An 18612-nucleotide genomic window follows, 5' to 3' on the forward strand; every position below is an offset into this window, starting at 1 on the left:
ACGGGCGTATTTATAATACGTATTACACATACATGTATAAATTACAATCGCTATATACACTGAGAGATAATGCGGCGCGTTAATAGTATCGGGGGTGGGTGGCGAGAACGTTTCTAACTTGTCGACACTATTAAACCTATGATATAAACCCGTTGTCGTTGTTTCCAACCCCGTACCTGCTCACCGCCTTCTCCTGCGCTACACTCGCGTGCACCGAAGCAAAACCCCACGTAAACCGAACCGACTCTCTCTCTCTCTCTCTCTCTCTCTCTCTCTCTCTCTGCTCGTTCATATTTATGCGATCAATGCCGGTGCAACGCGGGTCAACTTAACAACCTCTCGCTCGGTTACTGAATTCTTTACTCGGCTACCCGCGCCACGGACCAATCCCGACGAAACATCGATCGGATTCGCTTTACACCGAATGTGTGCACCGACACCGCCACTGTCAACGAGTAACGGGACACGCGTTGACAGTCACACGGAGGAATGTCTGGCACCGTGGCAGAACGCGCTACTACCTCGCTTTCGACCTGTGATTAATATCAATTACAAAATGTTCCACGATATTATCTCAATGCATCGAATTTCATTTTTTCGTTGAATGTATAATTTATGGCCCTTGTTACGTATTCTTCGATGAAATCCTCTTTGTATTCGAAACGCTACGATTATGTTCAATATAATCTACACAAAATGACCTCAACAATGCTGCTTCAATTTTTCACGATTCTTGAAATACTAACACAGGTTCTGTGGAGCACTAAAACTGACTATTTCATATTATAAAAATAAGAATATTCTATTTCTTCAAGTTTATAGTAACTTTTATCACAAAGAAATATATTTATTGAATAATTCTCCGTAAATGCATGTCCACAATCTCAATAATCTAAGAAACTTTGAACCCTTCATTCTGACGGGTCCCACAGAAATTGGTTGAAATAATTGCAGACCTTGATTCTAACATTTAGCATTCATTGCCTTCGCAATCAAGTGAGCTTCGGCGCAGCTCAAACACATTTTTCTCGGAAACTCGATGGTAAATGGTCTCGGAAAACGGGAATTAACGAAACAGAATAATGGTTCACCGTTCTCGAGCGTTCGGTAAAAGATTTTCCCCCGAAACCGTAGGATCGATAAATCCAGTTGGTTCGCAAGTTCGACCGTGCTGGTAATCAAGTGAAAGAGCTAGACCGAAGTTTTCTCGGCGATCTGGCGCACCGATACGCGTAGGACCGTGTGCACGGCACACACTTGTGCATAATGCAGCCCGGAGGGCCGGTCGATCAAACCGCACTTCGTCCCTCCTTTTTTTTCCCCTCTTTCCTCTTTTCTCTTTTCTCTACTCGGTCCTCCCCTCGCGGGTCTCGCGTGTACGCGCACGCACTTGTACGTCGTCGTCGTCGTCGTCGTCGTCGAATAAAAGATGGGCCAGTCGTCCCCCCGTTCCCCAGCAGTGACGGGGCGAGCTTCTTCCCGCATTTCTCATGTCGGATTGAAAAAGGGTTGTAACGGCTGATTTATACCCGGGAGTTCCTCCGGCTGCCTCGGTCTAGCTCCGTGTTTTCTGTATCGTGCGTACCGATGCAGAACCGATCGCGTCGTATCTCGCCGATATCGGTGGACCGTGTTCCCGTATCTCCTTGTATCCGACGTCGACGGCACCAAGAAAAAAATTACGGGGCTCATAAAGGGCGCGCCAGGAAACAGAAGTCGCCGGGAATGGTAATCGTTTCATCGAATATGCAGCGAGCCCGCAGCATGCTGCTCAGAGGACATCCGCGTGGAATTTCGCTCGGCTGATCTCGACTCCCAATAAAACCTCTTAGCAGACATTTTTATTGCGCGCAGCGTCTCGAGCTTGTCCGAAAATCCCCCTAAATTTGCCAATTAGATATCGACTCGTTGGTCACTCTGAGTGTGAACAGCACAGAAGACGTCCACGAGGAATTTCGCTCGGCTGACCTCGGCTCGCAATCGAGCAAGCTAAAAGTTCTATCTAGGAAACATTTCTAGTGTGTGAAGCGTCTTGCACAAAAGCGAGTATCAATTGATTCTTTGGTGTCTGTATGAAGTGTTAACAGATCGTTGCGTCGTACTCGCAGCACGGGAGACGTCCGCGAGGAATTTTGCTCGACTGACCGCGGCTCCCAGTGAAACCTCAAAGAGACATTTTTAAGCCAACAGATCAGCTTACAGAATTGTACAAAATTCGAATCGCTCGAGTGGGAATAGAATATCGACTCTTTGATCTTCGGATAAAATGTTAATGCCAAGATTTCGAATCGGATGTTCAGGAAACATCTTCTATTTTTCAATTCATTCGAAACTTCGGGAAAGTGTCCCGGCGAGAGAAGAATTCCTAGGAAAGTTTCTAACTACAGATGTTCCGCGCTATAATGCCGCTTCTGATTTATCGCGGGGACGTGAAATCGCTTGGCAGAGTTCGGACAGCTGATGAAAAGTTACGATCGTTTGATGCACACGAAGACTCTCTTAACACGGGAACGATGTAATTTAAGAATAAAGGATAAAGTTCGGAACTTCTGGGACCGACTTCTCCGAGGAATGATTCCCCGTTGATCGAACGGTTTAATCAGTCAGTTACCAGCGATTTGGCACGGCCAGTAGGCAGAAAAACCGAGGGGATATCTCTTCGTCGGCGGGTATGGAGGCGAGAGGACACTGCGCTAGGCGGAGGTAGCTTTAACGGAACTCGCGGAATAACCGGCGTTGCAGCGACGATTTAGAACGGCCGTGCGATATCGCCACGATCTCGGTGCACACTTGGCGTTGTCATTGACATGTCGGCAGCATGCAGCTTCGGTGCACAAAGGAACCATAAAGTATCGCTAAGAAGTACGCTGTGAGCAGGCACGAGAGTACCTTCCTCCGTCATCTTTATCTACCTCTCCGTGTCGGAGAGCAGCACCGCTTTAACGATCTTCTCTCCTCTTATTCTCTTTCACCCCGTTCCTATCTCTTTCTCTCTGTCACTCTCCTCCCGTTTCTTTTCTTCGTTACAATCTAACCCCCTTGATTCTCTCGTACCGCGGGCCCAGTTATTGATTTAATTCTTCCTTAACGTATAGTCCGCGCGTGAACGTCACTCCCTACCGCCTCTGCACGCTTAAGATAAATTGACGATTATTGCCAGGGGGGGAACTTCCTAGGTACTGGAAGTGCAGGAAGTTCAAGGTACTTAATGCTCGGTGCCGGGGTTATTGCAGAAGTTTTGTGAAAAATTGCGGCGCGCGATAAGGATCTCCTATGCTTTCTCTGTTCACGACCGCGTAAAGCCTGTCATCGGAAGCGCGAAACCTGAACGGCTCCGACTATAGCCGGATCGAAGTCAATTGGCCGCTCGAGACCATTCTGAGGAGGCAGTGAATCACGGCCAGACACGATTCCTACTTTTACACCTTGTCAACTCCCTCCATTGTTCTACGGAATGACAGCCCGCTCGTAGATTTACGTCAGCGCTGTCGCACACGGAAACTCTCCAACTCGCAGACCAGCGTCCTACCTCCTGCCCCGCTAAAACTATGGCCGAACTGCATTATAACCATAGAAAGCCTGCCGAAGAATATCCGGACTAACGAGTTTTAACCCAAAAATTTATTCTTGAATTTTATCATTCGCTTAAGGATCCAGTTGACGACATATACCTTTTTCCATGAAAATAGTCAAGTAATTTATACATTCAGGATTTTCTATTACTCAGAATTCTCAATCGAATTCTACATAGTTTGCAAATACTGTGTTTACTCGATACATGTCCAAAACACGGGTCTAGCCAGGGACATAGATCGGCCAGGAGATACTATTCGGAGACTTAGGTCTCTCGAGCTTTTTGGCCCCTCACGGGACATACTCCGCGGCAGTGGGGATAGTTCTAGGACTTTTATCGACTAGGCATTTGGAACATATCTAGAGTAAACACTGTATTAAGTAATTAATCGACTACGGATCTTTGCACAAAGTGAAAATGTTCATGAAATAGAAACTGAATAGAACGTTCTTTTCTTCAGATCTAGCGAATCTATTAAAATGATTAGATCCTAATTTTACAATTACGGAAATTATAGAAATATTTTCATCAGAAATATTCGAATGAACATCTTCGTTGGAGCACACGTTACGATAAAAATTGTATGAACTCTGAATGGGTGCAGTAAGAGTGCTATTTACATTTTCTCTTTTTTAAAAATTTCTTAAAAGAAGCTGCAGGGACTTCGTAGTCTTAAATCTGATTTGAAAAAGTTTTAGCTGCGCAGCGCTGACGTTCTCGGTACGAACGATGTAGCATCGTGCGAAATCAGTGATCTCGAGCGTCCAATCCATTGTCCGAGGTCGAAACACACTAAAATCGTTATCCTGTCGAAGGATATCGAAGAGCCTCGAAGCAGCCGTTCTCTTATCAGTCCGCCGCCGAATCCTTAACGTAAAGATAGTCGCTTGCGTGTGATATATGTTCTCTCTCTTTCTCTCTCTCTCTCTCTCTCTCTCTCTCTCTCTCTCTCTCTCTCTCTCTTTCTCTCTGTCTTCTCGCGTTCGTGAAAATAGTATCGAGAAACAAAAGTAGAATAGAAGAAGGAAACGACGATTATTATTGCGACGAAGTTATTATTTGCCCCCCAACTTAAGGCGCTTGAAAGGAGTGTACAGGTGTGTGTGTGTGTGTGTGTGTTTGTTCGTGTGAGATAGAGTGTTCGTGTACGTGTCACGAGGTCCCTAACGGTTATATTTACACTCGAAGCACTCGAAGCAGTCACTCTTACGGTTTACTTTAACATTCTACGTGGCGACGATATCGACGATTAAACACTAAATATACATAGTTAAGTTCCGATCGTTGTAGATGCGACGCGTGCATTCCGCGCCGGAAACGGGAACATCTTCGTCGATCATCCTCGAGCTGGACAAACGTGAAATCATACTCGACAGGGACACGCTACAATACCTGAAGACAGATTTCCACCGATCGGGCGCCATCGTCGCGCTACACTGAAAAAGCGTCAAGCGTTTCTCTCTGAAGGCTTTTCCGCAGAAAATGAATCGTGGTCGATCAATTCGCTAAAATCTTATGGCGCTCGAACGGCGAAATTAAACCGGGTCGAAGTATCCTCCAGTCGTTTGGGTAAAAAAGAAAAATCGATAGATTGCTGGTTCGAAGGAGGTTCAACGAAAAGTCTTCCCATCGAAGCACGCGTGAACTCCGACGCGTGTCGTCTTTCTAAACCGCCGTCGAGCCGATTCGTTCCTCCCGCTCCGCTTTATTACTATTAATTTGCTTAATATATCACAATGTGGTCGATTTTTTCCCTTCTCCGCGATTCACCTTACTCCCCCGTTATTCCTTCTGCTCGCTCGTTCTTTACGTACACATGTATTAATTATTGTTGTCTCATCCCTGTATTGTCGATTCCTTACGTCGGTTAATATCTCGATTTTCCTCGTTGCATGAAGGCGATGTCGGTAAGTGATAGAGAAATAAAGTCGGGCTTATTACAATATATCGTTATATCATACGCTTAAAATCCGCCGATAATACGTAATTACCATCCGCTCTTTCTCTTGTATATTTATCTATTTATATGTATATATATTTTTTTGTTTCTCCTCCCACGCTCTCTTTCTCTCTTCCACTCTCTCTCTCTCTCTCCCTCTCTCTCTCTCTCTCTCTCTCTCTCTCTCGCTCTCTCTCGCTCCTGTCCTTTCCCTTCGTCGTCGTATATGTATAATATGTATATCGCATATATACGCGTGTATATGTGTATACGTATATAAATTAAAGATTCGTTACGGGGCGCTATATGCTGCGATAATAAATAATACGTCGAGTATGTGTGCGCGTGTGCACAGTCGTGCTACTCCGGACACTCAATTATTTACTTGACATCAGTCTTGTGTGAGGCTGCATCGAAGCTCGCTAACGTTCCCTCTATTTTCATTGCGTCAACGCGTTTTCCCTTTTCCTTGCCGATTTTCCGTGTCGAATCATTCTCTGATCTTCGTCGATCACGTTCGAGCTGCCGATCGACACAGTCGAATAGAAAACATCGACAATAGAAACGTTTACATACACCTGGCAAAATATCTGTAGTGACTATATTTAGTAAATAAATCGAAAACAGGACGAAAATTTATAAACGGGTGTTACCTCGTCATGAGAGTAAATTTTGAAAATATATTATTTATTGGACAAATTTAATCTTCAAATTTGGCTCGTATGTATCACGTAAGTTATATATTCGAGTGTAATACATAATGAAAATTATTATGGCACATTAATTGGGTACAACACTACGAATAATAAGATAGCAATGATAGATCATTTTCCTTCCTTCTATTAAATGATTCTTTAAAATAATCTACACTTGTTGTGCAACAACATGCCGAAAATGGGAGATTATTTTATGCAAGATCTTTTCTAAGAGAATTTGAAGCTGGCCAAGTGCTTGTCCCAGAATTTAGAGACGTGGCACTCAGAGTGTTGAAGACACAGTACTCGACAGTGCTTAACACGATCAGTTCACAAAACGTGCAAAATTTCTCAGAAAATTCGAAGTTCTCCGCGTTCAGTGAACTTTTCTGTGGGTATTGTGTGGCGGTGTTATGTCCTGCTCAAGCAGCTGTATTGTGAACAACCGCAAGAAGAATTGTGTAACCCACGTATCACCAACGCGGCAGTGAACATGCTAACTTGTTGATCAGTTCAGAAAATCTGTAAAATTTCCCAGAAAATTCGAAGCGTGCCAGGTGTACGTAGTTCTCCGCGTGTCTGGCGGAAAAGGGAAACGATTCGGAACATTTCGCGCTTTGGAGCACGGATCGATAGCGAGCTCGATCCGGTAGCACATACGCGCCGAACAGACGAAACCATTAAATCCGCGGACGTCTTCTGGAAATCCGTTCAGTTCGCGCGGCTCCGTTATCGCGGATTTGTTCCGCGCGCGGAATCGCGATAGGAGAGAGCGCGCGAGCGCAGGCGGTTACGCGCCGCGGAAAGAATTGTGGCAGTGAGCGGAAAAACGTTCGGAGCACGCGAGCCCCGTGTGCGTGTACGATATCAACGAAAAATATGACTCTTTTTTTAGGCTGGGTGGGGCCACAGAAGCCTGTAACTCACCCGCCGCTTGGAATTTAAGAGAGAGTTGAAATAACTTTTTTTTCCCCGCGTGTCTCGGGGAGGGTGGGGAACAGGGGGTGGGTGAAGTCTGCGGAAGATGTACAGGGTGCCCGCTTTATTAGCATTCGGTATTCCCAACGAGGTGAACCGGTGAAATGAAGAGAAAGCTTCGACATACACTTTTTTGTGCGATAATGCGACCCCCTTCTCGATCAATTTTCAACGATAGCTTCGAAACACGAAGGAGATTTTGCCTGGGCGGTTTGTCTTCGTGAAAGGCTGCAGGAGGTTTTCTAGGTTGAGCCACATCTCTCTACGTCGTTCGCTTTGTATAATGTAAAAAAGCTACAGCCTCCCACGAACAATTAGGTCCCCCTCGTGTTCCTAAGATCGATCAAAATCGACGATGGGCGGATGAATTGTTGTAATTCGATTCAACGAAGCTCCGCTTCCTGCATTCAGTATTTTGCCCCATTGAGAAATTTTTATTGCGGAATGCATACTCGATAGAAATCACTGTTACTTAATGAAACCGCTGACAATTTCGGATGAAACTCTTGAATCACCAGATGGTTCCACAGAATGAATGTTTGTATGCGACAGCACCCTGTGCCCCTCGATCCCTTAATGAAAGAGCGACACGAAATCGAGTGGGAAAGCAATGATGCTAACCTGATACGTTGTACTTTATATCTCGACGCTTACAGGTAACGAGTGAAACGCGTTTTCGATCAATATCGTCCACGCCTCGACCCAGCGAATCGAAGCTCCGCCGACCGTTACGTGTAAAAAACCGGTGGATTGTTTTTGCGCGGGCGATTCGCGGCAAATATTTTTGGTTCGTGGTCGTGCACACCCTGTACTCGGTAAAACTGGCAGAAAATAGAAATCGCGGAGATAAGACCGGTCGGATCATGAGCGTCGATGCTCGAGGATCGCGGTTGTCCCGAACGTATCGGAGTTTCCAGAAGAGTCGAGGCAGCGCTATCGCGCGCCGTCGTTAAACTGATATGCCAATTGTAGTTACAACTCCGGTTTACGCGTCCTCCTACCCGTTGGAAGTAGGTTAAGTCCTCAAGAGCACGATACTCGTGATACACCCGCTAGTATTACATGCTACGCTTCGGAAAGTGCGCCGATGGCAGTGTTCGTCGGGAAAGATGTCGATGGGATCGACTGCATCGAATAATACCGATTCGCTGTACGATCTAATTGGGTGCTTCGAAGTTTGAACGTAGACAACGGACGCGTTTCGAACACGGAGCGTAGTTGTGTCTATTTATTCCGATCGGTGCAGTCGATTCGAGATATACCTGTCTTTTTCGTCTTCCGGTTCTCTTCTTTTCTTTTTCTTTCTTTCGCTAGGCCTTCAGCATCCATTGTACGATGCCTCCTCCATCGCGGCAACGCGAGAACGATCGTTGGTCGAAAAGCGACCGAAGGATCGATCTCGTTCACAGTGACCCCGCGCGTGTATAATTTAGATTGTATTATTTACAGATCGCGTCTCGGTCGGCGATAGATCGTGGCGCGATATAGAATCGATTGGAACGTGATTCGCGAAGGGTCCGTGGATGCTGAAGGATAGGGGATCCACCGCGTGACCTCTCTACGTCGAGTGTACGAAACTGCATCGTACCTTTGATCCAGCTGCGTGCCGCGTGCATTCCGCAGGGTGCAGGCGCCTCCTTACGCGTATCTGTGCAACGAGTGTTCGCGGCGCTTGCTTCCCCTGCGCTCGCGCTCGGAAATTGGCTCCGGGCTCGGCGGGTTCGAGTACGTCAGATTGCTGGAACCTCGAGGGGGCGGCGCGCACATCGGCGGCGGGGGCGGAGGGAAAAAGCTCTGCAAGCACGCCTGCCGGAACAACAGAAGAGGAAATGAAACGTGTTACTTTCTGCCTCTGGAATTGCGCGTTATATTTTTCAGGATACCCTTTTAACACCAGGGCTTGAGCAAACACGGTTTTTGAATACCGGTGGTTCCCTACATCTGATTAAACCGGGTTTCCAAGTTTTAGAAAAAAGGACAAAGTGTGATTAATAGACTGCGGATTTGTATACACAATAAAAATGGTCCGAGTTAATTGCAAAACTAAGATCTAAGATTTATAGATTTTTAAATGGTTTTACTGCTTCGTGTCCAATCGAGTCGCTTTTGATGACGTCATAAAATCCGCAGTCTAACAATTAACATCAGGGATTGAAATAAGAAGCTATTTTTGAAATTTGAACGTAAAGTTTCCAAGTTCAACAACTGTCAAGGAATCACAGCTATATGTTTAAGGTTATATTAGCTTGATTATGAATAGGTGAATTTACATAAATACCCGCAGTTTAACCGCATTAATATTTGTACTGTGTCTCGAAAGGTCTGATTCAGTGTCGGATTAAGCTACTTAATAAAGTACCACTGCAGCGGCGAACGTAGTACCAACAATACAAATATAAATAACTCAAAGATATGTAAAGAAATGATCAAATCAGATTAATGAACACTCACCTTCGCGCTGCCCCTTGATGAAGACTTCGAGAATACGCTATCCTGGTCACTGCTTACACTAGGCACGGGCATTGGTACTGCGTAATCGTAAGTGGCATCTGTAAGCAAAACCAAATCGTATCTTTTTTAACTATACCTTCGAACCAGTTAAACAATACAAAATTTCAGATAATTAACTTGAAAAATCAATTGTCGTTCATTTATCATTTTTCAGGGCATACGGCTAGCAACGTTAATATGTCATAGATTGTCATGATCGTGATAAATGCGTCATAGTATCGACGTGGGTATAAACTACATTGTATATTTATATCGAATGTGGCAAAACTTTTGCTGGCAAAATTTTATTTGTCTTTATCCAGCGTTCATAATGAAAAAGTGACCCGGTTAAAAGGTCTAAAGGGAAGATAGGAGGTTGGTGCAATCATTGGTACTCACCAGACTGTTCGACGCTATCATGGAGGTCCTTGTTGTCTAGAACAACAGTACTGTATCCATAGTAAGCTGCGTGCGGCGGTTCCCGATACTTGTTCTCGTGGAAAGGTTCCTGGTACTCGTCGAGCCTGACGTCTCCCAGCAGACGATCGTTCAGATCGCGGGGTAGTGTCGTCAGTTTGGTTCCGGCGTATCGGTCATCGAGCTCCTCGACTCTGTAGGTCATCAACGAGGGGTCCTTCTCCGTGGTGCCGTACGCGGACTCCGGGGACAGGTGTTGATGATTGCCGGAGGGTATCGCGCTCTTCGCGCCCAGCGGACTGGCGAAGTTCTTCCTTTGCCTGTGCCGCGAGACGATCAAGAAGATCGCGACAGCCAGCAGGAGGATCACCGCGGTTAGAACGCCGATGATCACCGCCATGTAAGTGGGATCGTCCTGCTTTACGACTGGCACTTCGGCTTGGAGAGGATTGTCACGCGCCGAGATCCGATCCCGCAATCTGGGCGCCTCGGTCGTGGGCGGTGCTTCGGGGGTGAAGTTGCCGTGAGCGACGTCTGAAAATAGCAAATCGACCACTCCTCACTGATCTCGTAACGTACTCGCAATTTTGTGCCGAGCCTGTACCGCATTGTGCTCCGAGCTGCATCGTTTTTCAAACGTTTTCACGTAAACCGCTCGTTTTAACACTTACGGCAACAGCCGGTCACCCACTTTCAATTTACTTTCAAAATCTGTTTTACGGTCCCGTTGAAAAGCAGTAAAATTGTCATAGATTTCTACTTTCTTGGATGACTATAAATCGACCTCTTAGTTGTGGCGAGAGTAAACGCCGGAGTGCATAGAAGCACTGACTCTGGCAAAATTTATTCGATCAAACGAATCAAACGTCTATCGTCGTAATTATATTTTCAATATGGAAAATATTTATATTAAAACTATATTAATAGTTTAGTTAGTCTAGGGCCGTTTAGTCGGGTCGTTTAGTTTAGTTTTGTAGTTTTTATATTAATAAAGGAGGAAGGGTATAGACTTCCTTCAACGGTTGACTAATTCCATTCTTCTTTCATCAAAATAATTAGCTTCTATTCGTATAATATTTAATATATCTTCTATGGAAAGCCAAATATCATATTCGCAAACTGCAGCAATCTGTTTATCGAGGTATCCTCGAAATAAAATGTGTTTGTAAAATAAACTCACCGGAATCGAAGGTGATCTCGCTGATCATGATCCACCGGGAGGCGAAGCTTAACCTCAACTTGACGAACTTGCCGATTCGATTATGGAGCTTGATCGAGATGTTCCTCGAGTGCTCGAAGATCCTGTCCTCCACATATGAGTACACGGTTGGATCGCCGGTATAATAACGGCCACCAACGCTAAACATTATACTTGCTTCGGCAAACACCTGCAAATAGAAAAGGAAGTTTCTGTTTAACAATTTGATTACTGTACGCAAAAGTACTTATCGAAATAAATACAACCGTGCGAAATATAATATTTATTCAAACAAACAAAATATTTCGTACCATTACATTTAATGGTACTTCTAGATTTATTTGTACCAACATCGTCTGTTAACAATTACATATAGCTCCTTCTAAACATTATTTTACATGTTTCTTCCTGGTTTCTCGCATCTTTCCCAACATGCGAGTAGCCAGCGAGACTAAGCCGCTCATTGTGCTGGCTAAACATGATATACCGACTAATATTCGATATTAATTATATGTATAAATCAGCATCTGGTGGCGCGGGACTCTAGCCCATGGGATCGAGCGTGCCACATGGGAACCCGTCGGATATTAATACATCGCGCGACTCCCCGAATAACTCACTCGACTATTTATTACGGTATGCAACGAGAAACTTTATAGAGGCAACAGTAGGTTGACATCGACGATTCCGATAATTGCTAGCCGCGCTTCCAGTCGCAGTCGTAGTCGTAGTCGTAGTCGTAGTCGCGCGGAATGCTAATTCCGCTCCGGGAAAGCGAAAGATAGTTACGCGCTGGGAATACCAGCCCGGAAACGAAGAGTAGGAAAGCTTGGTCTAGAGGCTGACGCGCCGGCGAGCAAGAGCGAGAGCAAAAGCTGAGAACGGGTGGCACAACGGCGCGTCTATGGGGGTTCCCGGGGTGGTCTATGGGGAGGGTGGGCGCGAGAGCGCGAGGGCTTGGAAACGGAGATTACAAAGCTGAGATTATCTAACTCTCTTAGCCCCGAAGACGAACGCAACGGCGACGCGTATGGATTTTCAAGGGAGCACGGCATCGAAGCCCGCGGAAGCTCGTCGGCGACGGTCTGCGGGAGTATGAGGAAGCCGAGGAAGACGAACCGGCGGCCACGAAACGGCGGGGGGCATGTGGGACAGACGAGGAGCGAGACTGGCGATGCTTTGAAGTGCTGTCTTTCAGAAGACGTGTCCTATCCGCGCGAACGGGCGCTTGTTAATAGGAGGGGACGTTTAGGGGTGGCTGCTACCACCTCGCCCGATGCCTCACCCCTTTCCACGGGATTCTCATACCTCAGTCATAGACTGCCGACTTGCCAGACTGTCGGTATTGTATTTGAATACGTGGCGTATCTGCTCCTTCGGCTCGTTGCTTGCCACCATTGTGCGTGACGGAGAGAATCACCGCGCCTAACCCAGACCAACTTCTCTCTCGCTCTCCTAAGAACCTTCCCGTCTTCCACGAACCTTCCTTCCTTCCTTCCTTCCTTCCTTCCGTCCTTCCTTCCTTCCTTCCTTCCTTCCTTCCTTCCTCTTTCGCGGACTCCCCACTCGAAAACCGATGCAGCCGCTTCTGCTGCCCTTGCCTTCGCCACCTCTCGTTTTCTGCCTCTCCACGGCCCTCCATCTTGCCTGGTCTCCGGCACACAATCGAGCCCCGAGCTGGGTAATGAGGCGCTCCATTCAAATAAATCTTGATACCGGCGAGCAGAGTGTTTCGAGGCCCATTACATAGAGATTCGCGCATCAAGCCACGTCGCCCCGGAAAACTTACGTTTTCTGCGGGCTGAAGACCGTCCTCGGGATCGGTATACCTTGATCGACGAACCCCGGGGAAGAATGCGAGCCTGTGCTCGTTTAAAGTCTTGGTACCATCGGATTTTTAAGTGCCCTGATCTGCTGCAGACTCGTGTTTCATCGAGCAGTTCGGATAAGAGGGGTTCTACTACATCGTGGATTAACCGACGAAATGTGATCCAAATTTTGCCGTGTTTTTTAGTCGTTTTAATGAGAACAGTGTCACGAATATGCGGGTACAAGTTTTATACATAAATTATTCGACAGGAAAGGTTTATCATTGGATTTATAGCATTACTCGTTATCCTTCTGTACGCTTAACAGTTACTAGCAGCGCTTGTCAGTGACAAGAGGTCGAGGAATTGTGTCTGTACACGATATGAGAGACAGATAGCATCAATATTTAACCCCTTGAACTACAATATCGAGTCGTACTCGTGATGAAGATTCTGAACAGAGTCTAATAAATATGTGTGTTAATAATTTCCTTCAAACCGAAATAAAATAGATAATAATAATTATATATATATAAATAATAAAATAGATATCAATTTTCTACACTTTTTTTAGGAAATTACGAATTACAAAAAGGTCCTAGTCACTGAAACCGTAAAATAAATCGTAGCGCAAGGGGTTCGTTTGGATACTTTGACAAAAGTGTAAAACAGGAATGTGTGACATTTTTTTGGATAACTCACGAGCGCTAAGAAATTTCGAAGAAGTACAAAGTACGCACGAAGACCGAGTCTCATTAATTTATTCTTATGCCGAACGTAGAAAGAGAGAGCACGCGAAGAAGGACAACCGGCAAGAATTTCCAAAAGGCATAAAGGAGGAAATGGAACAATATTCTCCTTTTAAAAGCGAGAGCATCCAGCCCGAGATTTCCCGTGACTATCTCGCGATCTCATATAAAAGTAAGATAAAAGTAAAACGGTTCGTTCATTTGGAGCAACCGGAGGGGCCAACCGCCGTGTTCCTCGTCCATTCTCTAACCCTGTCCACGATTTTTCATCCGACCTCAAAGAAATAAAACGAGACCGAGGCTGCGGGTATTCGGCGAGAACAGCGTCAGGAAATTCCGCGTCTTAAAAGGCTGCTCCTTTCTGCAAGGATTGTTTGTTGTTGCGAGCCCTTTTTCGCCGCCCGATTATGGAACACAGAGAGAGAGAGAGAGAGGGAGGTAGGAAGAGAGGGAGAGAGAGGGAGAGAGAGCGAGGTCTGGCCAGGGTAATGAGGGGTTCCATTGAAATAAATCTTGATACCGCGGCGAGGCCATTATATAGAAATTCGTGGCCGGAAGCTCGCGGGGCCGGAAAATTTTCGCCGGGAAAACGGGCAACACCCAAGCGCCACCGCGGCGACCCCTAGGGCGGCCGTTGTTGCCACCCTGTAAAATCGCATCGCAGAAGACCCACCCCCGCAACCCTCCGGCTCGTTTCCTCTTTCTCTTTTCATCCGTTCGAAACCCAGGGGCCCGGCGTTGTTGCGCCTCGTTACCCATCCTCTACGCCCGACCTTGACTCCGGGTCGTGGAAACTGGATTTCATGGCGTGCACCATCGTTTCAAACCCCTTTCTCCCATCCAGCCTCATCCTCCCAAGGCCATGGATTAAAGACTGGCGCGAGATCTTCGCGCACATTTCGCCACGACTTCGCGCCTCGCATTTTTTCGCTTTATCTGTACTACTATTTCTCTTTCTCTCTCTCTCTCTCTCTCTCTCTCTCTCTCTCTCTCGTCCTAATCTTCTTTTTTTCTTTGTATCGTCAGCCCTGGCGACTCACCGCCGCAGGCTCTTCCAATTTCCTCCCTGTCGCGCGTGAGCGTCTATCCACATTTTTTCGCACATCCTCGCGGATATTCGGTGAACGATCACGCAGGAAATTTGAAAATAACGCGGTGCCGGGCTCGCGTTCAAAGAGAGCCGCCGGTAAGGAGATTACGGGGGAAATTCTATCCCCTAATGGATATCCGTAACAAAGGGAAGTCGGGCCTGATCGATTTCGAAATTAGAAAAATCGACGCGGCGAAAGACGACGCTTAACCCTTTGCGGATGGAGAGCTTCTCTCGGTTGTTTCCCGAGGGTACCCTCTTTTCCTGCGGAACGAGATTATGAACTGCAAAGCAGCGTATGAAAGTTTAATGACGGAAAACGTGCTGCATTTAACACATTCTTCCACAGTTTTCTTTCCTTGGTCGAAGCAAGGAGAGCACATTTAAAAAACAATATGGTCGCTACGTAAAATTGGATGAAAGGACAATGCTCGTAAGGATCAAGTTAATACTATTTCTATTTGTTTCTTTTTAGAATATTTTAAAAAGTTCTTGTCCTCAAACGGTTAATGAGAGTTCGTTTGATATTACTCGAGCATAAGAATTTTTGTACAGTTTCCGTGTTTTTGATTTTAACACTAAACCTTCCAGATTATTTATTCTACAATTACTGAAATTGTAAAAACGCTTTCGTGGGAAATGATTAAATAAGGATATTTAGTAGAGCATGTATTATAATACGAACCGTACGAAATCTAAATAAATTCAGTCTCGTCATTTTCATAAGACAACATGTATCAGTTACTTTTAAGACATGGTAGCGTTAGTGTTAAAGAATTGAGTAATGACAGAGTGGAAGTATTATTACGAAGTGTCAACAGACACGGAGCTTAAATTAGTCTGTTGTAGAACCTAAGTACGTGACTGTCCTACGGGCCAAAAATCTGCCCGAGGGTTTATTCGTGGGGATACGAAGATCACGACCCGCAAACGTTGGGGAAGGCTCTGGTTTCCGTTCGTTCTGCTCTGCCTGCTAAATCACGAGCCGAAATCGCCCCCTGCTACATGTTACACGCCAAACTTCGTTACTGTCAGTTAATCATTGAATCAAACGCGAGATCCGCCAGAACACACTCTTTCGAATTGAGTGGACAAATTGATGGAATGTTTTTTACGAGAAAATTGATAATACCTCGACGTAGCATATTACGGGTTCCATAACAGCGTGTCGAATTGATATAGTAAGCCACATTTCACTTGTGACGTAAATCCTTTGATCCAATATAAAGTGTTTTCTTGAATATGTTTCATGGAAATTCTATTCAAATATATTCTGCTATGTAAGAGCTAGTTCAGCAAGTCGCGTAAATCATTCAGCATTATCAGATAAATAGCCGTTCTTGAACATCCTCGCAGCTTTAAGTCGATTGAGGGCTAGAGAGTATTACATTACGATCGGTTACTATTATAATTTTCTTGTACGCTTCTATCGGCGCCGAGACTTTTGCTGCTTTCGTTCTTAACGTAATGGAGATAAATTGTTACTAGTTTTATTTACGGTACGTGTGTCGCGTGTATTTTACGACGCAGCTAAACGTCACGATTCAAACTCTATTTGTTAAAATTAATCAAAATTTGTATTCGCAAAATAAAAAACTGTTAGGATAATCTCCTACATAATTTTAAGTAATTGCTAAATCCCAACGAGTTCAGATAAACGAGGTTATACGGATAGTTCACAATTGTTGAGACTCACCTGTACATCCTTGGTGATCTGATTGTTGCAATAAATGTGAACGGCGGAGAATTCCCGGACGTGGTCGAACTCGAATTTGATCTCGAGCGGATGACCGTTTCTGGTGTCGTTCCTCCATCCGACCCATCCTTGGCCCCGATCGTAATCGTAGTAGCTCATCTTGAAGTTATCCGGGCCGATCTTGCCGTCGGTCAGCTGTCCGAGGCCGCGCAGTAGCTGGCCGTCCCAGTAGCCGTCATAAGTCGCGTCGAAGAACTCCCAGTTGCCGCGTTTGTCACCCTGTGGCATCGAGTACGACACGATACCGTCCTTCGACTGACAACCGTACAATTCCACGCGCATGCAGACCGTGCGCTGATGATAACTGTACGGCAAGAACCGAACTTTGCTTGCCCACATCGGTGGATCCAGCTCGTGCTTCGACTCCAAGTAGGTGTTCGTGTTCCCTTGGATCACCTGCGACAGACAGTATCGAGGCGCTCGTTACATACTCCGCACAACAATCTCTCTTATAAGATTGACTTAATCGAAGACAGCAAGCTTATTCTACACTTCGAATCCTCAACCCTTCAGGAACAACGTCTATCCACTGCCATTAACGCTAGGTTCACAGAGCACTAAAACTGACTATTTTACATTACTTTGCAAAAATAACAGGAACGTGCTACCCAAATTTTTGGCCATTTTTTTAAATAACATATTCCCAAAGAAATACATTTGGTGAGTAATTCCTCATGGATGTATCTCTAGAATCGTAATAATTGTAAATTAAAAATATTAGAACCCGTCACAATTTCTTTTAATAACAGATACCCAAAGAAATAAATTTGTTGAGTAATTCCTCATGTATGTATGTTTAGAATCGTAATAATTGTAAATTAAAAATATTAGAACCCGTCACAATTTCTTTTAATAACAGATACCCAAAGAAATAAATTTGTTGAGTAATTCCTTGTGTATGTATGTTTAGAATCTGAATAATTGTAAATTAAAAATATTAGAATCCGTCAGTTTGACGCGTCCCGTAAACCTAGTGTTAATACAGAGCTTTCTTCACATAATGTTACTCTTGCTGTATTACATAAGGTAAAGTAACATAAGGTGTATTACATAAGGTTCAATTCGTGGATCTCAGAGACTCGATCCGGGCACTGCTGGATTAAAACGTGTTTCAAAATGCATTACAAGTGATCAGATTATTAGACACAATGCACTTTCATCTAATATTGCGGAAGGTGAATTTACATTGACGACGGGTAGGGTATATTGTTTATCCAGAATCAGTGAAAAATCTGTCAGACTGATACAAAGAACACGCAAGGTTTAAACATGATTTTGATACTGTAGACCACAGATAATATTACACATTACATTACGATATCATCAAAAAAAGTATGAAAGAAAAGCACAGAGCAATAAACCACTGAAACGACATGCAAATTTTCGATTATACGAGTTAGCACGTTAGCCGATAACTAAAGCGCCGAAGAACTGTTTTCCAGCGAAAGATTACAGTACTTAAGGATTAAAGGAAGTATTAAATTCGACGCTGAACGTGCAAACATTCGCTAAAGTGCTCGATTCGGTGAATCGTTCGAATATTTATCTCTACAGCAATTTCCTCCCCCGCAGTGTCAGCGGTGGGGATAAGTATGGTTCCCGAAAGGTATCATTAAAATGCCATAAACCATCGATGCCGGGTATCAATAATAAACATTCGGGCACGGTGCACGCGTGTACACCTGTCGGGATCACCAACGCGATAAACCACGGTCACGTAAGCGAGCATACGTGAGAATCTCGTGCGGCAGGCTCGAGAAGCGCTGTCAAGCTGGTAAGTGGAAAATAAGAGGTCCTTTGTTTCGAAAGGGACGACCCTCCGAGACGCCGTCCGAGAAATTCCCGATCCTCCTCCTTGATACACGCGTTTCGGCCTTCGGGACCGAATAGAACAGCCGTTGTTCTATCTGAGAACGCG

At 45.1% G+C, this 18612-nt stretch overlaps 1 protein-coding gene across 2 annotated transcripts in view; it reads right to left on the reverse strand.

The window, feature by feature from the left end:
• Positions 1-7629: 7629 nt before the first annotated feature.
• Positions 7630-18612, reverse strand: part of LOC143357394 (discoidin domain-containing receptor 2) — a 155821-nt gene continuing 144838 nt past the window's right edge. For both annotated transcript variants that reach the window (XM_076793857.1, XM_076793856.1), the window contains 5 exons: positions 16635-17090; positions 11274-11481; positions 10076-10627; positions 9638-9735; positions 7630-8992 (listed from right to left, as the gene is read on the reverse strand). In XM_076793857.1, coding sequence (XP_076649972.1) covers positions 8825-8992; positions 9638-9735; positions 10076-10627; positions 11274-11481; positions 16635-17090 — 1482 coding nt within the window. In that variant the 3' untranslated portion in view covers positions 7630-8824. The remainder of the gene's footprint in view (positions 8993-9637; positions 9736-10075; positions 10628-11273; positions 11482-16634; positions 17091-18612) is intronic.

The sequence above is a fragment of the Halictus rubicundus genome, chromosome 9, assembly GCF_050948215.1.
Source record: "Halictus rubicundus isolate RS-2024b chromosome 9, iyHalRubi1_principal, whole genome shotgun sequence".
Taxonomy (NCBI): domain Eukaryota; kingdom Metazoa; phylum Arthropoda; class Insecta; order Hymenoptera; family Halictidae; genus Halictus; species Halictus rubicundus.